General features: G+C 42.9%; 1 protein-coding gene across 1 annotated transcript in view; it reads right to left on the bottom strand.

Annotated features, from left to right (window-relative positions):
* ABCD2 (ATP binding cassette subfamily D member 2) overlaps positions 1-22066 on the bottom strand; it is a 66753-nt gene that overhangs the window by 5453 nt on the left and 39234 nt on the right. The window contains exons 7-9 of the mRNA XM_073619686.1: positions 12014-12159; positions 8514-8598; positions 7117-7242 (exon numbers count right to left, since the gene is read on the bottom strand). Of these exons, the coding sequence (XP_073475787.1) occupies positions 7117-7242; positions 8514-8598; positions 12014-12159 (357 nt within the window). The remainder of the gene's footprint in view (positions 1-7116; positions 7243-8513; positions 8599-12013; positions 12160-22066) is intronic.

Here is a 22066-nt window from a genome sequence, read left to right as displayed (position 1 = left end):
TTAGATAAGCATGTGTCAAGCTGATTTTTGTTTAAAAATAGAAGTGAACTTTCCCATCTCTGCTCTGTCTAAAAACTACAGGGTCAGCTTTCTTTTTACACTAATATAGAGCTAGTCCTAACAGACGTCCTTTCCCTTTACAGTGTAGTCTATTATTGAATAAGAAACTAAAGAAGAAAAACCAAAGAAGAATATATATATATACATACATATATACTATATGAAGCAAGTGTAATTTGCCCTTTCGCCTAATGGTGGGGCTAGTGGCAAATCTATCCTAAGCATGCTGTTTAACAGAATGTTGCAATTCATTAGTTAGGGCTGATCCTGTGTTCTGGCGCTGTTGCGTTCGCCTGGGCTCCTCCCGCCTTCTAGAAACTAGTAGAGCTTTCTGGATCATGGGTTGGAGTTAGCCAAATGGGCAGCGTGAGTATGTTGCAGTCTCAGTCAATTATAGGGGAGGTTCCCCTGAGCATGCTGGGATTGGCCTATATATTTAGAGAGCATGTGAGCTCTGGGTCCTTCCCAGATGGTGGAGTACACCAGGCAGGGGTGAGGCAGGCTTATCACCCCTGGCACTTGCTGCCATGCGGCCTCAGGTAGACGACCCGAGGGCCTGAAGCTACAATGGAGTGGCCCTGGCATTACTGAAGAGCTGACTGAAGGGGAGCTGTGCCTGAGAGGATCTGTTTACGACTCCTGTGGGTACAGACCAAAGATCTAGGGGCTGTTTCTTTTTGTCAACAACTTTGTGCTAGTAGTCAGCCAAGGGTCCAAATAAAGAGATCGCTGGCTAGTGATCTGAAGAGCTTTGTCTACCTGCCCTTCACTTCAAAAGACTTTGCTCATGCTCTTTATTCCTATACTGCTACACAGAAGAAGTCTGCCATCTGCTCCCAGCAAAGAGGCTTCACCTACTGCTCAATTCTAGATCATCTAGAGTCCTCCAGTTGTGAATGGTTTTGTTCTGGAGCATCCTACTACAAATTCCCTACCCTATCCAAGTTCCTCAAAAATAAAACTACAAAACAACACCCCAAGACTGGTCTTTGACTACATTGAGCCTAAGTGTGTGTACCTGGCTGCAGGAAATACCTTGTAAGAAGTAAGGACTATCTGTGTAATACTCCAGCGGCTCCTACGGGGTAGCACTACACATACATATATTACATGATTAAAAGAGACAGGTATGGATTATCGTTAAATTGCTTTTCCGATATTTAATTGATATATTGCAGAGCCTAAAGTGACACCCTGGGAGTATCAGTAAACGCAGAAGAGATGTTGACTGCCTGCTTCAGGGGGCCAGAATCACTTGAAGTCTGACAGTTTTGGCCTGCCAACTGGCAAGCTCTCACACACTGCAAAATGGGTGTCACTGTGTGAAATTTGGCAGTTGACAGACCTCAGTAATGGCAATTTTCAATTAATATCAGGAGAGGTTCTGTTTAAATTTTGCACTAGTAAAGCCTCATACACACTTTTAGATTTTCTGCAGATGTTTGTCCTCAGATTTACCAAAAACATATAATATGAGGTCAAAGCTTAAGAATTTCAATTTGTTTTTTTTTTAACAAAAGGAATGTTTATTGAAGTATGTAGACATTATGCATGAGAACAATTGTTAATACAACAAAAGATATCTTCTTAACAGTGTCAATAATAACTTTAATGTTCTTCTGAGGTTATCCATCATGATTATTACTTTACTTATATCATATTTCCTACAATCATTCCCAACTCATCTTCCCAATCCATATCAACCGTATTGCCTACAGTATATCTAAAGGTATAACAACCTCTATGTAAGTTATACCCCCCCCCCCCAGTCCATTACTCAAACAGGTATAACTGAGAATAATGAAGGAGGAGGAGAGAGGGGGGGGGGGGGGAGCAGGCACATACACAAAGGATAGAGAGAGAAGAGAAGGAGGGGAGTAGGGCTGCAACTAACGATTATTTTCATAATAGATTAGTTGGCCGATTATTGTTTCGATTAATCGGTTAATAACCTTAAAAGGAAGTGTGCTGTCTAACTTAGTTAATATGTAAAAGTTTAAAAAAAGGCAATTTATTCCTAAATATCTTTATAAGCAGGGGTAAATATAAATAACCAACTATATGGTTAGGGAGTAAAATCTTTAATCCTCTCTGAGAATAACAGACAGAAGAGATATACTCTATATACTATTAGAGGTTGAATCTGGTAAATATCTTCAGACTCAGATCAAATTTTTTTATTTAAAGAAAAAAACAATTCTAGACTGTTTTGCAGATTTTCAAACAGAACTGTAATATTACATGCTTTTCTGCAGCTTTTCTATTGAAGTATATTGAACCAAAAAAGCACCGTTTTGAAATGAAAAAGATCCTTGACCCTTTCCAAATACACAGCAGCTGAAAAAAGCATAGATGTGAACGTTAAATGAACTGTAGTGCATTTCTGCAAAAAGCACCAAAAAACACATGGGTGGGAACCAGGCCTAAGACATTTAGTAACATAATGAGTTAAAAAAAATAAAAAATTAGCCTTCGCTTTTTTTACTGTGCAACAGTGAAAGTAATATTTACAGTAGAGATTATTTGCTCTTTTTGTACTATGTAGGGCTAATTTTAGCTTTTTTAACCCCATTATGTTACTGGCCGATTAATCGATTATGAAAATAGTAATCAATTAATTTCATAATCGATTAGTTGTTTCGGCCCTAGAGGGGAGGAAACCAAGAGAGGAGACAAGAAAAGAGAGGGTGGGGGGGGGAGAAAATATGCGCCAAATGTCTGATTCCACAGTTCGTGAACCCTGATAAAGTATCATGGCGTAGTCCACCACCATATACATAGTCCAACATTACTTATCGCCTAGTCTTAAACCCTGCTCATGTCCACCCCATCCTCCTAAACCGTAATATGTCTAGCCTGCACCCACGACGCCCATATTTTCTCAAATTTTTGAGGGCAGTTCTGTCCCATATAAGTGAGTTTATATAGGGGCAAAACCGTATTTATAAGTGTCTTCAATGTCGATAGCTGAGGAGGCTCTGGTAGCTTCCATTTCAAGAGTATCGCTTTCCTAGCATAATAGGCTGCATAGAAAACAAATAATGAAGTATGTTTGGTCGCTTTTAGATTATCAGTGATGCCTAACAGAAATATCAAGGGGTCTGCGTCCAGTGAAAGCCCCGCTACACTATTTATATCAGCCATCACCTCCCGCCAGAATGTCTGACTGAGAGGGCATTCTCACACCTTGTGAATAAAGGTACCCACCGACTGTCTGCATTTAGGGCATGTATCCACCACCCCCGGATAGATTCTGGAGAGTTTAAAAGGAGTGTAATTCACTCTATGCAAAAATTTGAGTTGGACAAAACGATCCCTGGCCGATATCATAAGCGGAATACATTGCTGTAAGCCCTCGACCAGTCCTCCTCCGTTAAAGCAGGGATATCTTTTTGCCAGGCCTCAAAAAGTTTAACTGTGTTCATAACCTCTCTGCATGTGAGCCTCACGTATATTGATGACAATGTACGGTCAATGCCTTCCGCTGTTAAGAGGGACTCAACCGAGTGCACAGCTAGAACAATCCCAGCCGGGAACTGAGCCTTTATAGCGTGCCTAAGTCGGATATATCTAAAATACATCCACGGCGGCAAATGGAATTGCCGCTTAAGCTCTGTCAGGGAGAGAAGCTGTCCCGCGGATATAATATGTTTTATCTTAGTTATCTGAAATCTGGCCCAGACTTGAGGGTCCGGTACAGATCTAAGATGTTGCAGACAGGGTTTTCCCCAGAGAGGAGTATGAGGGGATATGGTGCCCTCCTCTGTTAGATAATTAGTGACCTGCCTCCAAGCCAATAATGTTGTTTTCATAGGAACAGTCACTTGGGGGCTATATCTAGGTCCGCGGTGCACCAGATTACTGAGCTCCGAGTAGGAGCCCAAAATGGCCGCCTCTAAATTTACTGCCGGGTTTGAATTATCCTGTGTGAACCACATCTCACAGTGACTAGCTGTGCAGCCCAATAATATTTCTTAAAATTGGGTAGAGATAGCCCCCCTCAGTAAGGGACATTTGCAACTTTGATTTGGCTACTCGGGGAACAGACCCCGCCCAAATGAATGAGGAAATTATTTTATCGATTTTAACGAAAAAGGCCGCAGGGACAGGAATCGGGGCGTGTCGGAACACATAAAGAAATTTGGGGAGAAAAGTCATTTTAATAAGATTAACTCTTCCAACCGGAGTTAGGGGAAGATTCTTCCACACTCCGCATTTGATCGATAGCTGTTGGAGGACAGGGTATAAATTGTCTTCCAGGTATTTTTTAAGGTCTCTCTGGATATATATGCCTAGATATTTAAATTTGGTTGTTAGCTGTAAGGAAGTTTGAGGGGCTGCTATTTAATTTCCCGTCGCCAGGGGGAACAGAAGCCATTTATCCCAGTTCACCTTTATCCCAGAAAAGTAACCAAATCTGTCTATAATAGCTAAAGCTGCTGGGAGGGAGTGATGAGTATCCTGTAAATATAGCAGCATATCTTCCGCGTATAAAGACACTTTCTCAGTCAGAGGAGGAAAAGAGATACCTCGAACCCCTCCAGCTGACCTCAAGAGTTCTGCCAATGGCTCAATTGCCAAGGCAAAGAGGGCCGGGGACAGAGGGCAGCCCTGCCTGGTTCCTCAGTGAAGTGGGAAGGATGGTGAAAGTATGCCGTTTGTGCAGACTCTGGCCGAGGGGGCCAAATAAAGCATCCTCAGCCAGGTGACAAACCTGGGTCCAAAACCAAATTTTTGAAGGACAAGCCACAAATACTCCCACTCCACCGAGACAAAGGCTTTCTCCGCATCCAACGAGGCAACCGCCTCCACGTCCCCCACATCCGAGATCCCCGCCAGCACAGTGTACAGTCTACGTAGATTAATATCTGTGCCCTTTCCCGGCATGAACCCACTCTGATCTCTGTGGACCATGAAAAAATCTGCAGAAAATCTAATAGTGTGTATGGGGGCTTACTAGCACAAGCACTGCCTGTCTTATTTAAAGCATAACTATACCCACCTAAACTCCAGAATTGTTCCGTCTGCAACCTCTCTCACCAGAGCCAACATCTCCGCCTAGTTTTCTTCTGGATTTGGGATATTTGGCCTTCTTAATTTGACAATGCCAGGTCACATGTATAGCTCAGTATATATTGTCAAGACGATTTTAAAACAGACAGGTAAGAATCCTTTATTGCAAATCGGACAAAGTGGGGTTAAATTACTAAAACTGGAGAGTGTAAAATCTAGTGCAGCTGTGCATGGTAGCCAATCATCTTCTAACTTCAGCTTGTTCAATTAAAGGGTTACTAAACCCTCGTTTTTTATTTCTTTTAACTAACAAACATATCATACTTACCTCCTCTGTGCAGTTGGTTTTGCACAGAGTGGCTCCGATCCTCCCCTTCTGGGGTCCCTCAGCGGCGCTAGTGGCTCCTTCTCTTCTCGAGTGCCCCGCCGGAGAAGCGCTCTCTTTCAGGACACCTGTGCAGCATGCTCCCGAGTCCTGCTGCTGCATCTATTGACACAGACAGCAGGACTCGGCCCTTAAGGTGAAAAACTTCAAGGATTTACAACCCCTTTAAGCTTTGAGAAAAAAAAAAAAATCTGGAGCTCATTGGTTTCTATGCAGATGTGCACCAGATTTTGCACTCCCCAGTTTTAGTAAATGAACCCCAGTATGTCTCTTCAGCAATAAAAAGATTGATTTAATTTGTTCTGCTTTCTACTGCCTTTTTAAAGTATGTGAAGTTTTGTAAAGTGCAGTCTGTACATGTCTATCAATCTATGTTTTAATTTTGGTGCAATATATTGTGCTCTTTTCAATAAATAAGAACATTAGGACCTCTGCAATTGTACTTAGCCTGCGCCTCATGCATTTGATATGGCAAACATGCCTCTAATTAGCATGTGGCTCAAGACAAAATACCATATTTATCGGCGTATAACACGCACAGTCGTATAACACGCACATTCATTTTAAGGGGGAAGTTTCAGGGAAAAAAAATAAATTTTAAATAAGGAACTTTGAAGCAAAATAAGGGTCAGTGCCCATCTGCAGCCTCACCATTGCCCATCAATGCAGCCTCACAAGTGCCATCAATGCAGCCTCATCAGTCCACATCAATGCAGCCTCACCATTGCCATCTATGTAGCAGCCTCACCATTGCCATCAATGCAGCAGCCTCCCCATTGCCATCAATGCAGCAGCCTCACTATTGCCATCAATGCAGCAGCCTCCCCATTGCCATCAGTGCAGCCTGATCGATGCCCATCTGCAGCCTAGAGGGGACAGGGAGGGGGGCGGGAGAAGCCCCGACAGATTACATACAGTGAGAATCTCCTAAGATAGACAGAACAGTGGTCCAATGGCGGCCCAGGAGACGGGACTTCCCATTACAGAGGCCGCCAAGTAAACAGGAGATTCTCACTGTATATAATCTGATGGCGCTCGTCCCGCCCCCCTCCCTGTCCCCTACAAGGCAGCTAAAATTGAAGTATTGGCGTATAACACGCACACACAATTTGCACCCGATTTTCATGGTGAAAAAGTGAGTGTTATACGCCAATAAATACAGTAACTGTTTTATTTTTCTCTACTTGGGGGCACATGCAATCCAGTATAATCAGATTGCTGATCTTCTGTCACAGAACTAGCGGCTGGCACAGGTGGTATGAAGTGGAAGTGGTTAAACTTTAGAAAAAGTTGAAGTGAGGGGTGGATTCTGTTTTATTTTCTTGTTTTACTTGAGCTTTGATTTTTTTTTATTCTAAGGAAAATTAGACTCCTATAACTTGACTCTTCAAACTCTCGTAGCACATTGGAAATCTCCATGGATCACATATGAAAGTCAGATTAATTACTTATTCTTTTAGGAAAATACTTTATTATTTCTACTGCCACTAAATAGTCAAATGGTAAATTATGCACAGATGCTAGTTATTAACTAATGACATTTTTTTAGTTGGAGAGTTTAGCATGCACTAATCAACAGAGCTGACCCAATAATTTCACTAATATACTTTTTAAAGGCACTATCCAAGTCTTATTTCTGCTGTAAGTGTGGTGCTTACCAAAGAGAAGGTCGATGAGTTATGGAAAGGAGGCTTATCCCAGCATCTTTGGCAGCTTGAAATATCTTTCCTTCCACGTCTATGCTCACAGCGCTTGTGCACTCATCTAGCAAAGCATATTGTGGCCTTTTGTTGGAGAAATGAAAAAAATACATAAATAACATGCACAGACATGCCTACTTATATATGGTACATTGATTTTCAGTAATGTCTCCACAAATAAACAGAACAAATCACTTTGACTTATCCAACCTACTCCTTTATGAAATTACATGCTCTGGGCTCTTGAAAGCCTCTCCCCAGTGATTAGTTACAGGTCTATAACTTAATTAATTTTACTTTTTATTTATATAGTATTTCTATGAGAGAGCAATAAACAAAAAATAAAAGGCCACTCTTTGTGCTTGGCTAACCTCAAGATGCTCATCCATTTTCATGCAGAGAAATCATATATAAAGGGAGAGAGCCCTTGGGATAGGATAAAGCTATAAGCAAGTAGAAAATGCCTATAATTATCATTCTTATTCAGGCATAATTAACAGAAATATAAGACTTATATCCAATGATTGTGCATTAACTACAACGTGCAAGGTCCCAAAAGCATTTTCTGTGCACTGTTTACAAAATTTTATGTCTCTGCCTGTCCATTTGGCAACATGGCCTTCCTTTGCCACCCATCAAAATAACATGTAATGTCACTTTAGGCATTTAGAAAGGAAGAACTAGTTTCACCATTACCACTATAAGTATAGGTGTAAAGGCTTCCATTTCACTGTCCTTTCCTCTAACAATATAGAACCAGCTGGACCCAATGTCCAAGGTAATATTTGTTCACCTAAGCAGAAGTTTTCCCTAATTTTCCTCTCAATGAACACATCATGATAGCATTGCCTTTTGATGTTAGCGTGAAAAAAAAATGAAAAATTATTTTCCTTGGCGGCTACATTAGGGCAGTAACATATCCACATAACCTGACTCTTCACATACGTAGGTATATACCCCAGATGCCAAAATATAAGGACACACTTATGCAGACCTATGCAGTCTCTGTCTCTACAGTTATGTCTTTTATAGTCTCTCTATGCAGTAATAGTTTTTCTTTTGGTTGATGCAAAATATAGCTTACAAAGTTCTGTTAGCATTATCAGTTCCATCCTAGATAAGTGTATACTGTTTATTATTTAATCTATCTACAGTATTTCTATTTCTATAATCCAAAAGTTGTGGGATACTGGTATTAATTATTTGCAGAGCCTCAAGTTATTTTCATCCATTCTCTGCTGTCAGCTGCTAATGGTATTGAAAATATTGCATTAGGCAATGGAGACTGCAAAACAGGGTTATAGCATTATGTGTAATTCATTTTATATGAAACAGTAGAAATATATTATACTTACTTGTGGTAGAACATTCGTGCCATGCCCATTCTTTGCTTCTCACCTCCTGACAAGACATCCTTCCAGTCTAAAACTGCATCCCATCCTGCAAATATAGAAGTAAAATAATCACATTTTATAAGCTAGTAACTGCATTTTACATAATGCTCTACTAGGCTTATTTAATAAATCAATGTAACAAGCAATGATGATGTAAACCAGTGGGCTCCAAACTGAGGCCCGGGGAGCGAGATGTGACCCTTTGCTTGCCTTTATTCGGCCCTTGGCGCACTATTCCTCTTACTGACACCAACAATGGGGGCATATTTCTTGCCACCGACATCTACATTGGGGCACTATTCGTACACTGATAACATTGATGGGCACATTTCCACCCACTGACACCAATGATAGGGCACTATTTCCCCACTGACACCAACGATGGGGCACTTTTCCTCTCACTAACACCACCAATGGGGGCATAATTCCTGCTACTGAAACTAATGATGGGCACTATTCCTCCCACTGACACCAATGATGGGGCAATATTCCTCCCACTAACACTAATGATGGGGCAATATTGCTCCCACTACCACCAATAGGAGCACTATTCCTCCCCCTAATACCACCAACAGGGGAACTTTTCCTCCCACTGACACCAATGATAGGGCACTATTCCTTTCAATGACACCAATGATGGGGCACTATTCCTTCCACTGACACCAATAATGGGGCACTATTCCTTCCACTGACACCAATGATGGGGCACTATTCCCACTAAAGATGTGGCATTGTTTACTTCCACTGACACTGGGACTTTTTTTACTCCCACTTAGCACAGTCTGCCCACTAAAGTCTGAAGGACAGTAAACTGGCCCTTTGTTTAGAAAGTTTGGAGACTTCTGATGGAAACGAATGCAAAAAACACTCAAATTGCATTTTAATGTTAGGATTCACTCATATGGCTCAGCCTCTCTGCGCACTGCCAGCTGCTCCTGCCCCTTCCACAGCCCTGCGCTCCAGTGAGTGACTGATGGTCACCGGCTCTCTGCTCGCTGAAGACCAAGAGCTTAACGATCAGTGGCCTTTGATTGCTCAGTACTCAGTGTAGAGGTGATGGGGGACTGATGCAGCATAGCACCAATGTTGCATCCATCTATGTAAACATGAATGTTTTTTTTTAAATCCCACACTTCATATATTACCTCCTGTAAATCTCTTTATATTAGAATAAAAGGGAGATAGGCTCTACTGCATTATACAGTGCTGCCAATCAAACGTAGAGATCTTCCTAACTTAGGGAAGAGAGCAAAGTAATTTGTGCTGCTGCTTTTTCACGATTAAATCAGAGGTCAGGGAAGACCACTGACAAAGTTGTAATGCTTGGCAAAAAGTAAGTTTAGGGGCCTGGCTGTCTGGTTGGGTAAGTGAATCTGAGGAATGGCTAAACAGAATTACAAATGTTTTGTCAGGTGAAGCAATTCATATATATATATATATATATATATATATATATATATATATATATATATATACACACACTACACTACTGTTTGCTTTGTTAGCAACAGCTTGGCATTGAATGCCATTGCTGAGCCTATCATCTATTAGGACCCCCAGGTCCTTTTCCATCCTAGATTCCCCCAGAGCCCCCCCCCCCCCCAGTGTATAGATTGCATTCATATTTTTGCCACCCAAATGCATTATTTTACATTTTTCTACATTAAACCTCTTTGCCATGTAGTTGCCCACCCCATTAATTTGTTCAGATCTTTTTGCAAGGTTTCCACATCCTGCGGAGAAGTTATTGTCCTGCTTAGCTTAGTATTGTCTGCAGATACAGAGATTGAACTGTTTACCCCATCCTCCAGGTCGTTTATGAACAAATTAAATAGGATTGGTCCCAGCACAGAATCAACCCCTGATCATTCCAAGTACTCCTCATTTATCACCACCCTCTGAACTCGCCCTTGTAGCCAGTTTTCAATCCATGTACTCACCCTATGGTCCATGCCAACGGACCTTATTTTGTACAACAAATGTTTATGGGGAACTGTGTCAAATGGTTTTGCAAAATCCAGATACATCTATGGGCCTTCCTTTATCTAGAAGGCAACTGACCTCCTCATAGAAGGTTAATAGATTGGCAAGAATGATTTGTCATGAATCCATGCTGATTATTGCTAATTATACCATTCTCATTACTAAAATCATGTATATAGTGCCTTATCATCCCCTCCAAGAGCTTGCATACTATTGATGTTAGGCTAACTGGTCTGTAATTCCCAGGTATGTATTTTGGGCCCTTTTTAAATATTGGTGCTATGTTGGCTTTTCTCCAATCAGCTGGTACCATTCCAGTCAGTAGACTGTCAGTAAAAATTAGGAACAATGGTCTGACAATTACTTGACTGAGTTCCCTAAGTACCATCGGGTGCAAGCCATCTGGTCCCGGTGATTTATTAATGTTAAGTTTCCCAAGTCTAATTTTAATTCTGTCCTCTGTTAACCATGGAGGTGCTTCCTCTGATGTGTCATGAAGATAAACACAGCAGTTTTGGTTACTGAAGCCCCCCCGATTCCCTCATGAAGACCGAGGAGAAGAATAAATTCAATACCTTCGCCGTCTCTCCATCCTTTGTAACCAGATGACCTTACTCATTCTTTATGGGGCCAATATGTCTGTCCTCCCTTTTTTACTGTCTACATACTTAAAGAATTTCTTGGGATTTTTTTGCTTTCCTTCGCTATGTCTCTTTCGTGTTCTATCTTAGCCTCCCTAATTGCACCCTTACATTTCTTGTTGTATTCCTTATAAAGTCTGAATGCTGATGATGATCCCTCAACCTTGTATTTTTTGAAGGCCTTCTCCTTTGCTTTTATATGCATTTTTACATTGGAGTTAAGCCATCCAGAACTTTTGTTCGCTCTTTTGGTGTGTCTACCATCTGACCCATGAAATTGTCCTGCAAGACATTTAGGAACTGGCTAGCCTTAGATGAATGCGTGGTTCCCTCCACCCAGTCTATGTCTGGATAATTAAAATCCCACATTATGATAACACCTCCCATCCTTGCTGCTAATCCAAATTGTGATAGGAGATCCGTCTCCCCCTCCTCCCTCAGGTTAGGGGGCCTATATCATACTCCCAGTATTATTTTCCCCTTAACTTCATCACCTTGGAGCTCAACCCATAAGGAATTCCACCTCTTCCCTAGCTCCCCTATCCTACACACATAAACAACTGTATTTTCATTTTCTCCATCAGCTCATCTCCCACAGTTATTACCTTTTTGTATCACTTGACCCTCCCTTCTAGATTGTAAGCTCTAATGAGCAGGGCCCTTTGATTCCTCCTATATTGAATTGTATTGTAACTGTACTGTCTGCCCCCATGTTGTAAATCGCTGTGCAAATTGTTGGCGCTTTATAAATCCTAATTAATAAAAATAATGTTCAATAATTCTTTCAAATTTACATCTGTGAATGAAATCAGTTTGCCAAAAGTAAATGCCATGTACCTCCTTCTCGTTGCACTATATGGTTAAGATTTACAATGTCAAGAATACGTTCCAGATCTTTATCCCCATATCCTTTTTCATGCATGTCTTCCACTGAGTCAGGATAAATTACTTGATCCCTTAGAGTTCCTATTGACATGTACGGCCTGTAAAACAATGCTCTGGTTAAAAAGTTTACTACGATTTGGATGTAAACCATCAATGAGAATGTTATATTTACAGAAAGTTACCTGAAATATTTTAAAAATGTATATGCCCCGTGATCTTGTGCATGCGCAGCGAGGAGCCCGTTGTGATTCATCAGGAAATCACACCTGGCTTCTAAATCCAAGACGCTGGCACTGGGGACCTTCAACAATGAGAGGAATCATCTGCGGGAAGACATCACTGAAATTCATGGACTGGTAAGTACCTGGTTTGTAAAAAATCAGTAGCAACAGTATTTGTAGCTGCTGATTTTTAATTTTTACAAAACTGGGTGAAGCTTCTCTTTAAGAAGTTTACAGATAGAATCCAAATACAACTAAGTGCCTAACCAACTTTGGTTTTTTTACATGATATAACAATGTCCTACAAGGCATGCCTACTGATATCAAATGAACATGTATGAAATCCCTATTAATGAACTTCTCTTACTAACTTTTTTTGCTCTTTTAAATATACCATTAAGAACAATTGCGTACCATCTGTGATACTTTTTTTTATCTGCACTAACTTCCAAATTTTCAGGACATGCTATCGGGGTGTGTCCCCTTCAAGGTCCAAGAAGTACTAAACAAAAAGTATAACGACACAGTGCTCAACTGTTTTTGTTGCAAGTGCACTAATAAGGCTACAATCACCTCAAATATACCACTGAAATGCCCTGTACACACGGTCAGACATTGATCGGACATTCCGACAACAAAATCCATGGATTTTTTCCGGCGGATGTTGGCTCAAACTTGTCTTGCATACACACGGTCACACAAAGTTGTCGGAAAATCCAATCGTTCTGAACGCGGTGACGTAAAACACGTACGTCGGGACTATAAACGGGGCAGTAGCCAATAGCTTTAGTCTCTTAATTTATTCTGAGCATGCGTGGCACTTTGTGCGTCGGATTTGTGTACACACGATCGGTATTTCCGACAATGGATTTTGTTGTTGGAAAATTTTATAGCAAGCTCTCAAACTTTGTGTGTCAGAAATTCCGATGGAAAATGTGTGATGGAGCCCACACACGGTCGGAATTTCCGACAACAAGGTCCTATCACACATTTTCCGTCGGAAAATCCGACCGTGTGTACAGGGCAAAAGAGTTTTGTTATATCTATTGATCCACTCTGAAATCCAGAGCTATCCTGCGTCCTGTGCATACTTTCTGTGTTATCTCAAGGAACTTAACTAACTCTCTCAGATTTTATTTTGGGACTACAGAACAATTAGTCCTTATGTTATGGAGATGAGAAAAAGAGTGGTTAAGTAGTTTAGTAAAAGACATCTGGGCAGGGTTAACACCTTTCAGCCCACAAATATGCTGTATGTTTTTATCTTTTTTGAACCTGTAGGAAAAAAACATTGGGGAAATGTGCATATATTACAAAGAAGTGCACTTTAATTCCTTTATTTTTATAATTTTTACAAAAACCACCAAGAGGCACCTAAGACCAATATGCATATTACTCTAGCATATTTACAATGTCGTGGGTGATTTACAAATTTAAATAGCCTTCAATACATTGTTATACACCATTCATATTTGCTTCCTTTAACAAAAAAGGAAAACACAAAAATGCTACCAGTACTTCAAAATCCAACCCCTCTGTAATTCTCTAACCTTTTGTGACCCCTCCCTTCACCTCCCCCATAGTATTCCTTATAATAAAGTGTAAACGATCCCATCCATGCACCGTGTCCATTTGAATACTACACAAATGTATTATGTGTTCTCTCTATTCTCTCTCTTATTTTCCTCTTCCCTCCGTCCTTTCTGCTCACCCCTCATTTTCCCGTTCATATCCACCTAGTCTTTAGATAAGATCTCCACTCCCTGGTTATTCCCTTTATGGAGGGCATCCCATTTTATCTAACCAAGGCTTCCACATCTTTAAATGTATCCAGGTTCCTCCGTCTAATATATGCCACTTTTTCCCTCCATACTGTAGCATCCATCACTTTAGTCCATTCTTCTGATGTCGGGGGCCTCACTGATTGCGAATTCTGGGTTATTATCTTTCGTGCTTGGAATAAACATCTTATTATTGCTATTTAACAGTTTACAGGCACGCTATTTTCCTCTATTTTCCCCAGCAAACATATAGTACCGTCCAGGTCCAACTTAAGCCCAAAGGTATGGTTAATATCCTCCAGTATCTCTGTCCAGTACCTGAATAGCTTTAGGCACCTCCACATCATGTGGATCAAATCACCTGTTCCTTGACACCTTGGGCATATATCGTCAAAAGAAGTGCACTTTAACCACTTAAGGACTAGCCTCGTTTTGAGATTTGGGTGTTTACAAGTTTTTTTGCTAGAAAATTAGTTAGAACCCCCAAACATTATATATTGTTCTTTTCTAATACCCTAGAGAATAAAATAGCGGTCATTGCAATACTTTTTTTCGCACCGTATTTGCGCAGCGGTCTTATAAGCGCACTTTTTTGGGAAAAAATTCACTTTTTTTGAATAAAAAATTTTTTTTTTATATTGTGATAGATAATGTTACGCCAAGTAAATTGGTACCCAACATGTCACGCTTCAAAATTGCGCTTGCTCGTGGAATGGCGTCAAACTTTTACCCTTAAAAATCTCCATAGGCGACGTTTAAAAAATTCTACAGGTTGCATGTTTTGAGAGGAGGTCTAGGGCTAGAATTATTGCTCACGCTCTATCAGTCCCGGCGATACCTCACATGTGTGGTTTGACCACCGTTTTCATATGCGGGCGCTACTCGCGTATGCGTCCGCTTCTGCGCGCAAGCTCGTCTGGGCGAGGCGCTTTAAAACATTTTTTTTTCTTATTTAGTTTACTTTATTTTATTTATTTTTTCACTGTTTTAAAAAAAAAAAATTGGATCACTTTTATTTCTATTATTCTATTATTTCTATTACAAGGAATATAAACATTCCTTGTAATAGAAAAAAGCATGACAGGACCTCTTAAATATGAGATCTGGGGTCAAAAAGTCCTCAGATCTCATATTTGGACTTAAATGCAAAAAAAAATTAAAATGTTGTCATTTGAAAAAATGACAACAAAAAAATGGCCCTTTAAGACGTATGGGCGGAGCTGACGTTATGACGTCGCTCCCACCCTCCTATGGTATGGAGACTGGTGGGGGCCATCTTCCCCTTACTTGTCTCCATACTAAAGACATGACAGGTCCCAATCGCCTCCGCCACTACCGACGGCTCTGGTAAACGGGAAAACAGCGGGTGGCACCTCTCCCGCCGCTGATAACGGTTATCTCACAGCGAATCCGCCGCAGAGAGCACCATTATCGTAAACATGACTGGCTCCTGAAAAGATGGATACCTCGGTTGTGGCAGCAGCTGCTGCCGTTACCGAGATATCCATCTTCAAAGTGCCGACGTATATGTACAGGAGCCGGTCAGTAAGTGGTTAAAAAAAAAAAAATTTTATTGCTTTGGTAGGGTCAGGTCTCCACGCAGGCCAGTCAAGTTCCTCCACCCCAAACTCGCTCATCCATGTGAAAAAAAACACTCCACTACAATAATGTGTTCTGCTGTACCCCCATGTAATATGCCCTGCTGCCCCCATGTAATGTGCCCTGCTGCCCCCCGTAAACTTTAAAGAGTAAACTTTAGTTTACTCTTTATATTTAATGTATTTAACGTCTGACAATGTTAAGCTATTGCTGTAAGGATTTTGATATATTTGTGCCATGTACTTATATATTTCCTCTTTAATGTGTGGGTATCTATGAATCTTCTCGGGGCTGCAAATTAATTAACTATTTTTCTAAATATAACGTACAGTGTCTATTACTTATATTCACATTGTTTGAGCATGTGAATAAGTCCCTTATGCATTTTCTCTGTGTTCGCACCCACCTATTTTGTTTGTTTTTCTAGTGGCCGTATGGACACCCTGGGCACTAAGCTAGCTGTGTGTTTAATCAATCATCCAGCTGATTGGGGCCCTAGAGGTATCAGTCCCTGGCCTGCCTATGCGGTCCTATTTTCTACTGCTCCTTTTCCTGCACTGTAATGTGTGGTTGCAGCCTTACCGCTGCCACTTCCATTACTTGCATGGCTTGCATGGCTTTACCCCTATTGGCCAATTCATCCTAGTAGGGCATTCCCTTAACAAAAATGGTGTGGATGCTTGTGACGCCAACAGCGGCACACTTTGCGCGCCGCTTTTGTAGAACTGGCGCATGCACACGGGCATCTTCACTTCACGTCCGCGTCTGACGTCACCGCCGGGACGGGAGGAACACATGAATGCGGTCATCCGCCGCAACTATCTGTCAGAGGTGCTTTGCGAGTGGGAGAGTAAACATCTCTCCTATCTCTCTCTCTACACAATTGCTCTCTCAATGTATGTAAGTTATTGCTCTGCATCTGTCCTGCTAATAGCAGATTTAGCTATTGATTCATCAAGATATTTAGTCTTGGCCTTTTTCTTTTTGCTTCTATGACTCCCTAGATTTCCTCTCTGTGAGTACTACTTGAACAGTGCCATCTACACTAAGTGGGTCCAGCCGCATATGCTCCTTCCATATTCTAGCTGGACACTCCTTAGACGCACACTCCATGCTGGACTTGATTTCTGACCAGCAGGACATTAACATTGATTCAATCCCTCTAGCACTTATTCGAGGTAACCCTTATGCTATTATTTTATAGTTTCCATTTGGTTTTTGATATCCTCTGATATCAATAATTGATACCTAATCCTTTTTCAACATACCTCCTTGTTCCCCCTTCCCAGGGATATGTGTATTTAAATTTACTTCTTCCTGCGACCACATGAGAACAAACCCCTGGGTGGGGCGCTCTGAATATGTATGTGACGTATAATTTTCCATCTTGAATCAAGTTTTCCTGACAGACTCCATGGCAGCCTATGTGTGGGTTAACCCCGCCTCCTCTCCAATGCTATAGGACCCCATACCCTATAAGATTGAGCTCACCTGAATAGACTGTGTTCCTTTTTTGTCCTCCTCCAATGGACCTACACACACGATTGTTCCTGTTCACGTCCGGTTGGATATTTCCGGGATTTGGCATACCACTTCGCGGTGCAGCTCAGGACCCAGCCACGGGCGGGCGAGAAGCTTTTAAGGCACTAGATACCCCACTGGTGGAGGGGAGGTTGCCTCTGTATGCCTGAACATGGACGCATCAACGGCTGGCAAGGTCTGCGACTCTATTTTTCTTCCTATATTCATGGCAGTCGTTTCTATGTGTTTTTTGTTTGTAGCCCCTGTTTTCACTTTTACCAGTGCCTTTCCGTATCCCCAGCTACCCCTCATGGCAATTGGAACGCTTCTGCGTTCCAGCTCGCCGCAGCGCTTCCGAGTCATGGCCGCCACCGTCACTGCGCAGGCGCCGGAGCCTCAGCGCGAGGCTTGGCTCACGCATGCGCAGATTGACGGGCACCCCGGCGGCCGTGCGGGCGCCGTTCGGCTACCTCCCCACAGCGCAGGCGCGATGTGGGGGGGCGGTGATGTCACAGGCGCAGGATTCGAAAACGGCTGCTAGCTCCTGTCAAATGGGATCTCCCCAGGCAGTGAGCAGTAGCAGCTCCAGCCCCTCCAGCCTTGGTCTGCCCTGATGAATGCCTCAGAGTGCCTAGTCCTTCTCCCTCAAGGGGAAACGTTTTTCTTAAAAAAAAAAAAAAAAAATAATAAATAAAAATAATTAAATAAAAATAAAAATAAAATAAGTGTATTTCAAAAAAAAAAAAAAAAGAAAAAAGAGATGGAAGTAATGTATAAGTATATTTCTTTACTATTAAAAAAAAAAAGGGGGTAAGCAAGATTATATAATCTTTTGCTCTTTTGGCTGGCTCTGGTACATTTTGGCATTTTCAGGTCTTTTGCAGACCGTCCGTCTCTTGACGTTTTGTCCAAAGGTTATGGACAAGTCTCCGCCTTCGTGTGGCCAGCCCTCACGCACATGGTACGTGCAGGTGAGGGGAGGGGTTGAGCTTACGGTTGCAAAGTATTGGCGTCTTAATTTCATGTCTCGCCTTCCCCCTCCCCACATTTTATTTTTCAGCCTTCTCAGGTCGTGATCCAGAACGACAGAGACCTTGCCAGGCCACAACATTATAACAGCAGGTGAGATGTTCCCATTCCTCTTCCAACTAGAGGAGATGTTACCATTCCTCCTCCAACTAACTAGAGGAGATGTTACCATTCCTCCTCCATCTTGAGGAGATGTTTCCATTCCTCCTCCAACTAGAGGAGATGTTCCCATTCCTCCTCCAACTAGAGGAGATGTTCCCATTCCTCCTCCAACTAGAGGAGATGTTCCCATTCCTCCTCCAACTAGAGGAGATGTTCCCATTCCTCCTTTAACTAGAGGAGATGTTACCATTCCTCCTCCATCTAGAGGAGACGTTCCCATTCCTCCTCCAGTCACCACACCCACCGCCATGACAGCTGCTCGGATAACAGAGTCTGCTGGAGATATGGGACACGAGTTCCCGAGGGTAAGTCTTTATGTGACCGGTGTTATGCCTGGGCAGTTTTGGGAATAAGAGACAGATAACAATGATGTGGAGTCTCTTGTGAAATGTGTGATGCAGCAGTCCCTAAGGAAATGGGATACATCTCACACATTGAGCCAGTTGTATATTCTACCTGGCTCCTTGGCTGATGTGGCCCAAAGGATCTGGGTCCTTCCCAGCCTTACGCTGCTTCTCCAGATTCCTCGGTTGGCGATTTAGGGGGGGACGAATATGTCGGAAGCCTTGACGTCTCTCGGGTTCCTCCACGAGTCAAAGCGATTATGGAAGCCCTTAAGTAGGTAAATCCTTCCACCCCCAGCTAAGCAAACCAATTCTTTAAGCGCCTGGAGAAAGAACACTCTCTCTCTCTCTGTATTCTTTACGGAGTTAAAGAATGGGTAGTGGGGCAAGATGGACAAGAGAACTTCTATGTCATTCAAAACCTCCAGATTGTATCCCTTCAAGGTAAAAGAGCGAAGTATCTGGAAAACACACATGCAGCATTGTTGCGTCTGGAAAAACAGGTTACTCTACCTTAAAAGATGCTGTGTCCTTTTGGACAGGCTTGAGAGAAATGTATCAAGACCTCAAGAAGGACGTATGAGTATGCCAACATGACTTGTAAACCTGCCCTGGCTCTAGCAGCTATGTCTAGGGCTACGGAAACCAGGACAGAGAACGTGGTTTTGTTCTCAAATGGAGTTTCAGAACACATAAGTGAAGCGGTTAGGGAGCTGGAGCTGGCGTCAATCCGATCCCCCTGTTGGCTTGGACTAAAGGGTCCTCAGTTGCGGTTCAACGGGCCTTATGGTTACACCTTTCCCACGAGAGGCACCGGCTCGGTCTGAAGAGTCCCCAGTACAGAAGGTGCCGAACGCTTGAGAGAAGCTTGCTGTAAAGGCCTGCTGGGGCTTCTGTAAGAATTGGAGCAGAGGGCAAGTGCCCTTCCGAAAAACCCGCTAACAACCAGACGTCCGGTAGTGGTGAACCGGCTAATGCTTTTAGGTTACGCCCGCCCAGACAGTTCGGGCAGGGGGGCTTGTCTGGTCCTCTTCCGGCACGCCTGGGTGGCCTCAATCACGACGGGTCGTCAAAATGGTTGTTCAAGCAACGCATGGTCCTTCACTGTTACTCCTCCACCCAGATTTATTCCACTCTGCTAAGCTCGGTCGGAAGAGAAGAAGCAGACGTTACTGTCCTACGTGGACTCACTATGGTCTCAGGGAGCAGTGGTACACATCCCAAGGGATGAAAAACTCCAGGGGGTATACCTTCCCCTCTTCGTTATACAGTGCTAAACGATTTATGGCATCTAGTGCTAGATCTAAGTAACATCTAAGTAACAAGTATATAAATTCAGAAGATCCAAATATAGGCTCTGTCGACCATCTGTACGGACAGGCGATTGGCTAATCTCATTTGACTTAAAGATGCTTTTCTCCGTGTTCAGGTGGCGAAGGAGTTTCTCAATACCTCCGGCTCCAAGTTGTCAAGACCATCGACAGTTCTTCTACCTCCCTTTCGGGCTGATAACCTCACCAGAGTCTTCGCAAAATTCCTCTGGCCATAATGGCCCTCATCAGAAGGAGAGGGGTACGTCTTTATCACTATTCCTAGGTCCTCCTGTTGCTGTCCTAAGACAAAGTCCAGCTGCTGGTTCACAGGAAACAGTTAATCTCCACCTTGACCAGCTTCGGTTGGCTCCTAAATCTAGGAAAAAGACACCTATCCAGCGCCAGATGTTCTTTGGGGCCCAGTTTGCTACAGGCTCCATCTCTCTCCCAGTGGGGAAGATCACTGTCATCCAGGAGAGAATTTTGTGGTCTCTAATCCCTTCAGGGCTGAGGGCCTTATAGTGCAAGAATCTATCGGCTCGTCGGTTCCCGCGACCTCTATGGTAAAGTGGTCCTTGCGGAGATTATTCCCTTTCCAGTCAGGTTTTCTGCAGTAATAGAAATCAGGAGGCAACAGTCAACCTATTCATCAACGATGAGGAGCAGCCTCTTCTGGTGGCTTCAGCGCAAGACCTGCCCAATTGCCACTCTGTTGCCCCACCTTACGTGTCAAGGTCATGTCCGATGCCAGCGGTACCGGTTGGGGAGCCCTCTGCAGATCGGATCTTGCTCAAGGGTACGTGTTCTCTCAACCCGGGCCAGTACATTATGGAATTTCGGCATCAGTATTATTAAGTAGTATTATTAAGAATGGACGACACCCCAGTGCTGTGGTAGATGTACTGGTGTTTGTCTGTTTGTATGTCTTATACTCGACGAAAGAGATTTAAAAAAAAAAAAAAGATGAAGATGGAAAACACAAAGGCAATCTCCTATGTGAGGAGTCATAGAGGCACTCAAAGCTCCACACTATTCTGGGAGGTCGAGCCCTTCAGGTTTTGGGCCTAGACAACATTTCATCGGCCTACTTCCCCAGGGTCCAGAGCGTCCGAGCGAATTTCTTATGGCGCATTCGGTTAAGACATTAACGAGTGGTCTCTTCGCAGGCAGGCATTGAAGTGGATTCTGTCCTTGGGAGTCAATCCTGAAGTGGATCTATTCTCTTCCCAGGTAACTTCAAGCTGGTAAAGTTACACTCGGGGTCGTGGCAGCTAGGCCTCCAGAATGGATGCCCTGACAGATCAATTGAGTTTCAAGAGGGCATACACCTTTCCACAGCTCCTAATAATCCTCAGGTCCTTTCGAGACCTCATGCGTAAGCAGTCAAAATGGTGGCAGTAGCCCCTTACTGGCGGAAGCAAACCTTGGTTTCCCCTCTTGTGCCAGCTCAGCTTTCGGGACCCGTTGCATCTCCCTCTCGGGCCGGACTTTCCTTCTCAAGTGGCAGTCCTGCACCCTTGTCCGATTCGGGTGCAGGTCAAGGATGATTTCCACTTTCATGAGCTCTACGGGGATGAGCACGAGTTAGGTCTATAGAAGAAGATGGGCCAAATTGGTCAAGTTATCATATTCTTCGGGCAGATCAGGAAGAAATCCAAGGCTCAGGATATCTCCGGCTTTCTTTATTTGTCTCTATCCATCAGCTCTCTAAGAGTCCGAGTCTCAGCTTTGTCGGCCTTCTCCGGTACTTCGTGGACTGTTCACCCTTTTATCCAGCAGTGATTCCGTAGGGAGTTAAAACTCAGCCCTCAAACTAAACCAAGGTTCCCCAATTGGGATCTTCCTCTTGTCCACAACTCACTGACTGAACTCAGTAAATACGGGGCCTTCCCCGCTTTTCTATTTGGAGACCTTTCAGCTAAAATAACTTTCCTTGTAGCTGTTACCTTGGCCAAGAGGGTCTCGGAGGTCGCGCCACTAAATTACAAAGAACCTCTTCTGTCCTTCTTTCCGATCCGGATGGTCCTTATTCCTA

This window comes from Aquarana catesbeiana, linkage group LG03, assembly GCF_042186555.1.
Source record: "Aquarana catesbeiana isolate 2022-GZ linkage group LG03, ASM4218655v1, whole genome shotgun sequence".
Lineage (NCBI taxonomy): Eukaryota > Metazoa > Chordata > Amphibia > Anura > Ranidae > Aquarana > Aquarana catesbeiana.
Note: the sequence above shows the minus strand (reverse complement) of the source record. Positions and strands in the feature narration are given on the sequence as shown.